This window comes from Nycticebus coucang, chromosome 6 (assembly GCF_027406575.1).
Source record: "Nycticebus coucang isolate mNycCou1 chromosome 6, mNycCou1.pri, whole genome shotgun sequence".
In the NCBI taxonomy this organism is placed as follows: Eukaryota; Metazoa; Chordata; class Mammalia; order Primates; family Lorisidae; genus Nycticebus; species Nycticebus coucang.
In genome coordinates, this window is record NC_069785.1 from 79,830,169 (window position 1) to 79,842,427 (window position 12,259).

Genomic DNA, 12,259 nt, shown 5'->3' on the forward strand with positions numbered 1-12,259 from the left:
AACTGTAGGAATGATTGTTGCATTGTTATTTATTATATTGAAATAATTAAAAATTACCTAGATGTCTACCAATAAGGTATTAGTAAAATTAAGTGTATCCTAGCAATGAAATACTTTATATTCAGGAGCCTATATTATAAATATTATTTAATGGTGGGAAGTTTATAACATTAAATGAAAAAAGATTATAAAGTATTATCAGTGGGATAACTCATTTTAATATAACTATATATACAAAGGAAAAATAACTAGAAGAATATATACCAAAATATTAGTGATTTTTTTTTCAAGGCATTAGAATTATAGATTTTAATCTTAATTTTAATCTATATTATCCATAATTAACATGTATTGATTTTTGTATTAAGAAAAAAGTTACTATTAAGTCAAATAAAAATATATTCTTGCGCCTGTGGCTCAAAGGAGTAGGGTGCCGGCCCCATATACCAGAAGTGGCGGGTTCAAACCTGGCCCCAGCCAAAAACTGCAAATAAAAATATATTCTTATTTGTTTTTAGTTTTGGGATTTTAAAAAAGTAAACCTTCATGTGAATGCACAAATCTACTCCCCTCTCTTCCTCTTGCATAGTGTATACCACGCCTCGTTTATCACAGTAGTAGCTTCTACTTGTGAGAAATCAGAGTATTTTTTTTCCTTTGACTGTAGAGGTTCCTTTCTCTGTCCCCTCCCCTCTACTCTCTTTCTTCCCTTCCTTCCTCCTTCCTTCCCTCACTCCCTCCCTCTCTTCCTACCTTCCTTCCTATCTGTTCTTTTTTGTGTATACAGGTTGATGATTTGGAAAGTGAGCACAATTCTGTAGCTCAAATCCCTTTCCAGTCATATCTCTAAGGTAGTGGTCAAGAGTATAGACTTGCTAATCATACTGTCTGGGTTAAATTAGGGTTCTGTGACTTTACCATCTTCAGAATCACTCAGTCATGATTTTAACCTTTTAACTTTGGACAAGTTATTTGACTCCATTTCATTTTTCTCATAATTTAAATGAGGATAATAAAAATATCTGCCTTCTAAGTATATTCTAAATGTAGTTCTGAGGACTAAATAAGTGGTTTTATACATACATAGTACTTAGCTCATTGTGTATTGTATAATAAGCCCTCATAGATACTATTATTAGCTGCTATTGCATTACCTTTTTCATCCATTCATCTAATACGTGCTTATTGAGTGCTTGTCGTATGCCACACATGGTTCTAGACATAGAAACATCAATGAAAAAAAAAAAGTCCTTGTCCTTGTGTAACTTACATTCTAGTGAAGGAAACTGCAAATGAATATATGATGTTAGGTAAGTCCCATGAAGAAAAATAAACAAAGAGATAGCAAATAGAAGAAGGTGTTATTTAAGGTTGAGTTTCATTTTGGCTGAAAGCATCTGACTATATGGGAGAATATTTTTGGCTAAGGGGACAACATATATAAAGTCCTCAGGCAATGATATTTCTGATGAATGTGAGGAACTACTGTGGAGGACTTTTAGTTTAGAGGACTACTGTGGGTGTACTTTTAGTTAAGAAAAAAGGTAATACTAGTAGATGAGGTCAGAGAAATCAGTAGGGTTTTGTAGGCCACCGTAAGGTAAGAACTTTGGATTTTGCCCTAACTGTGATGAGAAGGCAAATTTTCAAAGGAGGAATGATGTGGTTTGATTTATATTTTGAAAAATAACTGGCTGTTTTTATAAGGAGAAGACCTAAGGGTCAGATTAGAAACTAGAACAATTAAGAGGCTATGGCAATAATAGAAATGAGAGCCGACAGTGGCTTAGACTTAGGTGATGGTGGTAGGGAGAACTGGTTGAGTTTGGAATGGATTTGGAATATATTTAAAAAGAGAATGAATAGAATTTGTTGAAATATTGGATGTAAGCAATTTTGCAAATGTATTTCTATAATAAAGAATACTCTGGGGAGAGCAACTTTATGCATATAGGGAACATAAGAATTTTGTTAAGGACATTAATTTAGGAAATGCTAATTGCGGAAATCCTCCACTTCAATGGAGATTTTGAAGAGACAATTCTATGTAGATGAATGGAAGTCAGGCCTATAGATAAAAATTTGAGAATTGTCTGTGTGTAAATATTTTAAGTTACTTCATATGATGAGCTTGATAGAGAATAGGAAAGTTCTGAGGATTGCTCTGGGATGCTCCAACATTTGGAGGTCAAGAAGAGGAAAAGCATTCAGCAGAGAAGACTGAGAAGGAGCAGCCAGGGAGTTAGGAGGACCATGTGCTGTCGGGAAGCCTAGTGAAGAGTCTTAGGGAGGGGTGGGTGATGTGTAGGACTAAGTTTGCAAGAAACAGATCAGAACTGAAAGTTGGCCATTGGTGTTGGTGACCTTGACAAAGACAGTTTGTTGAGTGTTAATGGTGGTAAAAGCAAAAACTGGATTAAAATGAGTTCAAGAGAGAATGAAAGTTAAGGAAATAGAGACAGAGAAGATTATTTTCTTTAATGCATTTTGGTACAGAAGAGTAGTAGCTGGAGGACATACAAACGAATTCTTTTGAGATGGTTTAAGTGGAAGGGATTTAAATAATTTAAATAGAAAGGGGGAGATTGATGCAGAAAAGAGGAGAAGTAACTATATAAGTGGGGGAGAAGAAAGAGGATCCAGTGTATATTTGGAGGTCTTGGCCCTCTATATGAACGTGAGTGTTCTTATATTATAACAGGAGAAAAGAGAGTATGCACATGCAGATGCAGATTGGTGAACTTGGCTGTGTGAATGTGTGGAAATTCTCTTCTGAATAATGTATTATCCTCAGTGAAATAAGCGTGGTCATCAACTGAGAGATGGAGGTATGGGAAGAAGGGATGTTGGAGATTTGAGAGATGGTCCAATAATTTCTAGAAAGGTGTGTGGATTAACTATTATCAGGTTGCTTAACTACCTGGCAATAATAGAGTGCACTTGAGGTATAGTGTCATAAATTTAAAGTGGGAATAGTTAATGTGGTTTGCAGTTATAGCCACATTAATCTACTACATATATAAGTACAGAATAGGATGAGAGTTGAATTTAGGGTTGGAATTTTTCCAAGCAGGTATGAAAGAGCATAGAAGCAAGGGAGATGGGTACATGCAACAGAGTGATTATAGTGATGGGCCATGAAGTCTAAGATGGGTAAGGGCAAAACTATATGTGGTCCAACCAGACCAAACCTCTGCTGCCAGTTCCCACATTCCACTTCGTTATCTCTGGGACATGTTTTCTGAGATAACCTTCTTTCTCTTTCCTATACTTTACCCCATCCCCAGCCCAAACACAAGCATGCAATACCCAGTATCCGTATGTTCAGATTCTGTCTATCCCTCATGAGATAGCAGACATGGTACTTCTCGAAGTCTTCCCTCCTCACCCAAAGTGAACAGTGGTCTTGTTTTTCCTTTTGAGCTCTTATCACACTCTAACTCTGTAATTGGTTAATTGCTTAGTATTATAGCTTTGTGTATATATTTTACCAGGGATTATGTCCTTGTATCCAGAGCATTTCACACAACTGATACAGATTCCCAGTGATGGGAATGAAAATCTCTAGTAAAACAACTTCTCTGCAACATTCTTCAAAGCAATTATAGAAACCAGTATTTCATAGAAATTACATTTAGTTTCATCATTTCTTTTATACTCACTGCAGTCTGTAGCAATCCTATATTATTTTTAAGTGATCATCTTTATTATAATTTTATATATTTATCTTGCAGGAGCATCTTTCCTTGAAGAAATATATTATTGATATTTTGGTTGAAAGTGCAGCTCCACCAGAGCCTTTGAAAGATGGAGAGGAACGACAAAAAAATAAAAAAAAAGCCAAAAAGATTAAAGCCCGGATGAACTCCAGGTACCTCAAATATGCTTTAAAAGAAAACAAAAGTAAAACACTTAGTGATGTGTCTTTTAATGTAAATCCAAAGAAGACCCTACAAAAAAAAAAAAAAAAAGTTAGAAGTTGTTTGCTATAAGAAAGCCCTGGAAATAACACTGATGAGCCTAATTTATAGCCACTTTCCTTGATTGAGAAAGAAAACTGCATATCGATCTAAAGCCCTTGCTTTCACCTGTTAAGAGCTCTTCTCATAATTGGATGCCAAAGCCCTGCCAAACTTGTGCCTCCTCCAGCATACAATAGTGTGTTTAAGTATGTGTAAACCAACCCTATTTTTCTTTCCAACTATTGATTTTTAAATGAAGTATCAAAGAAAATCAATAGCAATAGCAATCAACAAATAGAAATGTACTGACTGTAGTGTCAAATCCCATGACTGGGTTTAATCAATTTGGTTGCCTGTCACAACAAGAAAAAGTTCAAGAAATATCTTAAAATGGAAAGTGAGTTGTCAGACCCCTAGTTTATCATTAGCCTCCAAAGTGTCATGTGAAGATCAGACAGCTGTGTAGTACATTATTACCTCACAAGCTGAAAGTGTCATGTAATGGCTGGCGAGTCTTGTTCCAGGGCACAAAGATAGTTCTTCCTTTGTAGATAATCCTTTACCATTTGAAGGAGAGTATTCCAAATATGTCCTTATACTTTGATTTTTAAATGTGTCAGACACGGAGAAGCTTGACCCATGGAATTATAGAAATATAGGACCAGATTAATGGTGAGAGTACATAGTTTCTGTGTGCAGATTGTGATTAGTCAGTTGTCAATTTCATTTTACAGAATCACTGATAACTTCAGACTGCTCACTTAAGCAAAAAATAGAAAAAACTTTTTAAATTTTAGTTTTTAAAGTCCATGTTTCAAAGAATAGTTTCACAATATACTTGAGGATATTATGGACTTTCATTTCCAGTTTACACTTAAGAACTTGCTGACTTCCTGAAACTTAAATACTCAGAGCCTTTACTTTGGACCTCTTGCTCTGTATGTATACGTTCCCTTGGTTCCTGAGCTTACCCTGTAGTGTGGCTGTAAATACCTCTAATTGCCAATGACTACCATTTTGTATCTTCAATTTTACTCCAATTTTTATCTCCTAAACCTGATCTCTCCTCTTCTCCTTAAAAACCTACCTCATCTTATTGGCTTCTCTGTAGCAGGAAGTGGATACTCTATTTTAGTAGAGTAAATGATTTCAAAACCCTTGAAATCATCCTTGACCTCTTTCTTTCTCTTACACCTCATCTCCAATCTAACTGTAGATGTCAGCTTTGCTTTAAAATACATTTATAATTTGAGTCACTCACTCTTTCTCTAACTTCACTGCTCTCCTTCCTCCTGGTCTAAGCTATATCATCTCTCACCTGGACTATTGTGTAGCCCTTTGGTTAGTCCGCAGTTGATTTAACAGGCCAGAGTGAGCCTGCTAAAATGCAAGTCAGAGCATGTTACTTCTCTTTTCAAAACCTCAAGGCTTTTATAGTAGGAAGGTTTCTCTTCTTAGAACATTCTTCTCACACATATCCATGCAGCTAGCCTCTCACCTCCTTTAGGTCTATGATCAGATGTCACCTTTTCAATTAAGCCTTCTTTGAGAGCTTCATTTGTTTTTTTATGTAAGTAATGTTTGTTTATTGAAGAAAATTTTAAAAGTGCAGATAACCATAGGAATGAATACTGATATCTGTAATTCTGCTACAACGAATATTTTGGCATATATATGTATGTCTTTTTATGCATATGTATCTATTGACTTTTTGATGAGGTATTATTTATTAAAGTGAAATGTGGAGAGCTTAAGTATATAGTGTATAATTGCAGGCTTCCTAAGTTGGGAACTGTTCTCTTCTCTTGTATTTTCTGAAACAGTTTACATAGGATTGGGATTTTTTTTTTCTTATTTAAATGACATATATAATTCACAGTAAAGTCGTATTTTATATTTCTTATTCAGTTTTGGTAATTTGTACCGTTCAGTTTTATCACGAATTTCATTTAACTTGTTGAATTTGTTGGTATAAAGTTCAGTGTATTCCCTTATACTTCCCATTTTTGATCTGGCATGATTAGAAGCCACCACTCCATTCTAAACTTAAGTAAAATGCTAAATAAAGTCAACTTTTCTTAAATGCATAACAGAAGTGAGATCACAGGACAAGCAACTGTCCCCTAGATGGGACAGTAGATGTAGAAAATTACAAGTTACTGGAGCAGAAACCCACAAGCAGAAACTTCTATGGGAATGTAATAATGCAGTGAAAGGCAAAGAGAAGACCTTAACTCTACACCTCAGGCCAATCCCAGGCACAGAGACAACCCTTAATAATTAACCCAAACTGAACAAACCAGCAATCCCTAGGGAAGGGGAATAGTCTGATTCCTGAGTTACCATATTAAGTTACCATATTATTCTATTCAAATTTTGTAGTTTTCAATTAACTCAGAAAGCATACAAAGAAAATAGTATGATACAAAGGAAAACTTAAGTCAGTAAAAACTTCTGATGGCGGATTAGACAAAGACTTTAACAACTGTCTTAAAGATGCTCAGATAACTGAAGGAGCATGTGGACAATGTCAAGGAAATGATTTATAGAAAAAAGGAAATGTCAATAAAGATATAGAAAACCTAAAAAGAAACCAAACAGAAATTCTGGAGCTGAAAAGAACAGTAATTGAAATGAAAACTTTGCTGGGGGATTTAAAGGCAGATTTGAGCAGGTGCAAGAAATAATAAATATCAACATAGGATAATGGAAATTATCATTTCTGAAGAACAATAAAATAAGATTAAAGAAAAGTGAACAGAACCTAATGGATCTGTGGGACACCATTAAACAGATACATTTGCGTATTATGCAAATATTATGTAAGAGTTATAGGAGAAGAGGATGGGACAAAGAGAATATTTGAAGAAGTAATGGTGTAAAACATAAATTTGATGAAGGATATGGATATAAACATTCAAGAAAGCTCAATGAACTCAAGTAGGATGTACTCAAAGACACTTACGTCAAGACACATTGTAATTAAACTTTCTAAAGGCAAAGATAAAGACCAGTTATTGAAACCAGCAAAAGAAAATCCCGGACTTTTTCCTTTTTTTGTCATTTTATTTGGGAAAAGTGCTTCTTAGAAAAATGCAGCTGCAAAATACAGAGGCCTCTGCAACATTTGTTTTTTTCTTAAAGTGGAAGAATGGGTGGGGCCCATGGAATCAAAGATGGACAAAGTAGGAGCATCTATCTCCATGCTATTTTTAGGAAAAAGAGAAACAAAATATGGTGGTAAAATTTCCAATCAAGGAATTCTGCCAACTGAATTTGTCAATACTATTGATAGCTTGCCAATATTATTGATTACTACTTCTCCCCGTTAGTGGAAAAGCATGACTTAGTATTGCAAATCAATTATTTCACTATAGTAAATACCTCAGAACATATTTTTGAATCTCGTTTGTCTACCTGCAAAGCTTAGGGGTAGAATGAGGCAAATACCCACCAAAACAAACACAAATACTCAACAACAGAACTCCTCAAAGAAGGACAGAGGTTTTTCCGAAAGTACCTGGACTGTAAAGGCTGGATCAACTAGTTAACAAGTACCAATGTACTGCTCTATCCTTTAAGATCTATACCCACACAAAGCTGAAAAAACTAAGCCTAGTTTTTCTAAGGCTAAGAATACTGTGCAGGGACAAGACGCTTATCACATACACATGCTTTCATACTCACACTCACTTCCATGCACTCCCCTCCCCCAAGCCTATCAGTCCTTGGGAGTCAACTTCCAACTAAAATCCCTGGACTTAATAGCCTTAGTGGTGAATTTTACCAAACATTTAAAAAAGAACTAATTGATAGTGCCAATCTTTTTCAGATGTTTTCAAAAAATTAAAGAGAACACTTCCTAACTCAATTCCATGAGGTCAGCATTAGCCTAATACCAAAAGCCAGACAAAGACACTATTATATAAAAAAGAAAACTGCAGACTGGTATCTTTTCTGAACATTGTTGCCACATCTAAGACAAAAGCCTACCAGCCTAAATTCAGCAGCACATTAAAAGGCCTTACATTGTGACCAAATGGGATTTATTCCTAGAATGCAAGGATAGTTCAAATAGACGACACTTAGTGAATGTAATACATCACATTAATAGAATTAAGGAAAAACCTATTCAATCATGTTAATTGATGCAAAAAGAGCACGTGATAAAATTCAACACCCTTTCATGATAAAAACCCTCACCAAACTAGGTATAGAAGGAAGTGAACTCACAGTGATCAGTCCTATATTATAAAACCATGGTGAACATTTAGTCAGTGATGAACCCTGAAAGATCTTCGTAATTAGGAACAAGGCATCTGCTTTTGTCATTTCTGTTTAACATAGTACTGGAGATTTTAGAGGAATTAATGCACCACCACCCCCCCAAAAAGTAAGAAAAGTCACCCAAATTAGAAAGGAAGAAATGAAATAATTTCTATTCACAATTGCTAAACTCTTACACGTAGAAAATGCTAAAAATTTCAAATACAGGATACAGAGTCAGCAGACAAAAATCAGTTATATTTCCATACACTAACAATGAACAATCTAAAAAGGATGTTAAAGTAAACAACTCTATGAATAATAGCATCAAAAAGAATAAAATGGGGCGGCGCCTGTGGCTCAGTGAGTAGGGCGCCGGCCCCACATGCCGAGGGTGGCGGGTTCGGACCCAGCCCTGGCCAAACTGCAACAGAAAAATAGCTGGGTGTTGTGGCGGGCACCTGTAGTCCCAGCTGCTCGGGAGGCTGAGGCAGGAGAATCGCGTAAGCCCAAGAGTTAGAGGTTGCTGTGAGCCATGTGACGCCACGGCACTCTACCTGAGGGCGGTACAGTGAGACTCTGTCTCTACAAAAAAAATAAATAAATAAAAAAAAAAAAAAAAAAAGAATAAAATGCTTAGTTATTAACGAAGTGGGTGACAGACTTGTACAATGGAAACCACAAAACTCTGCTGAAAGAATTAAAGCAACAAATAAAAACACAATTCCTTGAGGTCTGGAGTTTAAGACTAACCTGGGCAACATAGCGAGACCCAATCTCTAGAAAACATAATTAACAATTAGGTGGGCATAATGACATGTCCTAGCCCCTTGGGAGGCTGAGGCAGGAGGATCACTTGAATCCAGTAGTTTGAGGTTACAATAAGCTGTGATTGTGGCACTGGACTCTAACCTTAGAGTCAATAGAACAAAACCCTGTCTCCAAAAAGAAAAGAAAAGAAAAGGACAAACTATGAAAGACAGCCCTTGTTGGTGGATTGGAATACTTAATATTTTTAAAAAGTCCTTCCTACCTAAAGAGATTTACAGATTCAAATGCAGTTGTTGCATACCAATGAAAATGTTTTATGGAAGTTAAAAAAAGTCTAAAGTTCATTTAGAATCTCAGGGAACCCTTGAATATTCAAAAAAGGCTTGAAAAAGGAGCACAGTTTTTCCTTAATTTAAAAATTTATTGCAAAGATATTGTAATTAAAACAGCATGGGCATGACACAAAGACCAGGGAAATAGAGTGCCTAAAAATAAATCCTTGCATACGTGGCCAAATGATTTTAACAAAATGCCAACACCATTAATGGGAAAGGAAAGTCTTTTCAACAAATAGTGCTAGGAAAACTGGATATGCATATGTTGCAGAAAGTGGTGAACCCTTAACTAACACTATGTACAAAAATTAACTCAAAATGGATTAAAAATATAAATGTGAGACCTAAAGCTATTAAACTGTTATAAGAAAACGTAGGGCAGAAATTCATAACATTGAGTTTGCAAGGATTTCTTGGATATGAAATCAAAGGCACAGGCAACAAGATAAAAAATAGACAAACTGGATTTCATGAAAACATGTAAAAATTATTCATCAAAAGATACTATCAGCATATCTCCCTCTTTGCTGATGACATGATCTTATACTTAGGGTACACCAGAAACTCAACCACAAGACTCTTGGAAGTCATAAAAAAATACAGTAATGTCTCAGGATATAAAATCAATGTCCACAAGTCAGTAGCCTTTGTATACGCCAATAACAGTCAAGATGAGAAGCTAATTAAGGACACAACTCCCTTCACCATAGTTTCAAAGAAAATGAAATACCTAGGAATATACCTAACGAAGGAGGTGAAGGACCTCTATAAACAAAGTTATGAAATCCTAAGAAGGGAAATAGCAGAGGATATTAACAAATGGAAGAACATACCATGCTCATGGATGGGCAGAATCAACATTGTTAAAATGTCTATACTTCCCAAAGCAATCTACCTATTCAATGCCATTCCTATTAAAATACCAACATCATACTTTCAAGATTTAGAAAAAATGATTCTGTGTTTTGTATGGACCCAGAAAAAACCCTGTATAGCTAAGGCAGTTCTTAGTAATAAAAATAAAGCCGGGGGCATCACTGTACCAGATTTTAGTCTGTACTACAAAGCCATAGTGGCGAAGAAAACATGGTACTGACACAAAAACAGAGACATAGATATTTGGAATCAAATAGAAAACCAGGAAATGCAACTAACGTTTTGCAACCACCTAATCTTCCATAAACCTAACAAGATCATACCTTGGGGGAACAACTCCCTATTCAATAAATAGTGTTGGAAGAACTGGATATCCACATGCAAAAAACTGAAGCTGGACTCACACCTTTCTCCACTCACAAAAATTGATTCAAGATGGATAAAGGACTTAAATTTAAGGCCTGAAATACTAAAAATCCTCAAAGAAAGAATAGGAAAAACACTGGAAGACACTGGCCTGGGGAAAAACTTCATGAAGAAGACTGCCATGGCAATTGCAACAACAACAAAAATAAACAAATGGGACTTCATTAAACTGAAAAGCTTCTGTACAGCTAAGGAGACAATAACCAAAGCAAATAGACAACCTACACAATGGGAAAGGATATTTGCATATTTTGAATCAGACAAAAGCTTGATAACTAGGGTCTATAGAGAACTCAATTAATCCACATGAAAAAAGCCAACAATCCCTTGTCTTTCTGGACAAGAGACATGAATAGAACCTTCTCTAAAGAAGACAGACGAATAGCTAACAAACATATGAAAAAATGTTCATCATTCCTATCTATTAGAGAAATGCAAATCAAAACCACAATGAGATACCATTTAACCCCAGCAAGAATGGCCCACATCATAAAAATCTCAAAACTGCAGATGCTGGCGTGGATGTGGAGAGAAGGGAACACATTTACACTGTTGGTGGGACTGCAAACTGATACAACCTTTTTGGAAGGAAGTATGGAGAAACCTCAGAGCACTCAAGCTAGACCTCCCATTTGATCCTGCAATCCCATTACTGGGCATCTACCCAGAAGGAAAAAATTCCTTTTATCATAAGGATACTTGCACTAGACTGTTCATTGCAGCTCAATTTACGATTGCCAAAATGTGGAAACAGCCTAAATGCCCACCAACCCAGGAATGGATTAACAAGCTGTGGTATATGTATACCATGGAATACTATTCAGCCATTAAAAAAAATGAAGACTTTACATCCTTTGTATTAACCTGGATGGAAGTGGAACACATTATTCTTAGTAAAAGCATCACAAGAATGGAGAAGCATGAATCCTATGTACTCAATTTTGGTATGAGGACAATTAATGACAAGGTCACGGTGCTGGTGGGGGAAGGGGAGAGCAGAGAGAGGAAAGGAGGAGGGGGTGGGGTCTTGGTGTGTGCCACACCTTTTGGGGGCAAGACAGGGTTGCAAGAGGAACTTTGCCTAACAAATGCAATCAGTGTAACCTGGTTTCCTGTACTCTTAATGAATCCCCCCAAATGAAAAATAAATAAATAAATAAATAAATAAAAAAGATACTATCAGCATAGTACAAAGGCAACCCATAGAATGGGGAAAAATATTTGCAAATCATGTATCAGATAAAGTGTTAATATTGAGAATGCAGGTAGTCCCCCAGTTAAGAATGAGGTAAGTTCTATAGGTGGGATGTCAAGTTGAATTTGTGTGTAAGTTGGAACAGGTATATTTACTTGGTACCTGTCATAGCCTCTGTTTGTAAGTGTGATTCGTAAGTCAGTTGGATATATGTTAACTTGGGTACTGCCTGTATATATAAAATTCCTAAAACTCAATAGTAAAGAACAAATTATCAGACTTAGAATTTGGAAAACAACTTGAATTACTTGTAGCTTAAATAATACACTTCTAAATAAGCCAAAGAAATAATAAACCTGAAGAGAATTTTTAAAATATTTTGAACTAAATGAAAATTAAAATGCTGCTTCTTATCATGCATGGTTAAG

General features: G+C 35.7%; 1 protein-coding gene across 1 annotated transcript in view; it reads left to right on the plus strand.

Moving 5' to 3' along the window:
- Positions 1-12,259, plus strand: part of SCAPER (S-phase cyclin A associated protein in the ER) — a 580,407-nt gene that overhangs the window by 277,993 nt on the left and 290,155 nt on the right. The window contains exon 21 of the mRNA XM_053594624.1: positions 3,735-3,871. Coding sequence (XP_053450599.1) covers positions 3,735-3,871 — 137 coding nt within the window. The remainder of the gene's footprint in view (positions 1-3,734; positions 3,872-12,259) is intronic.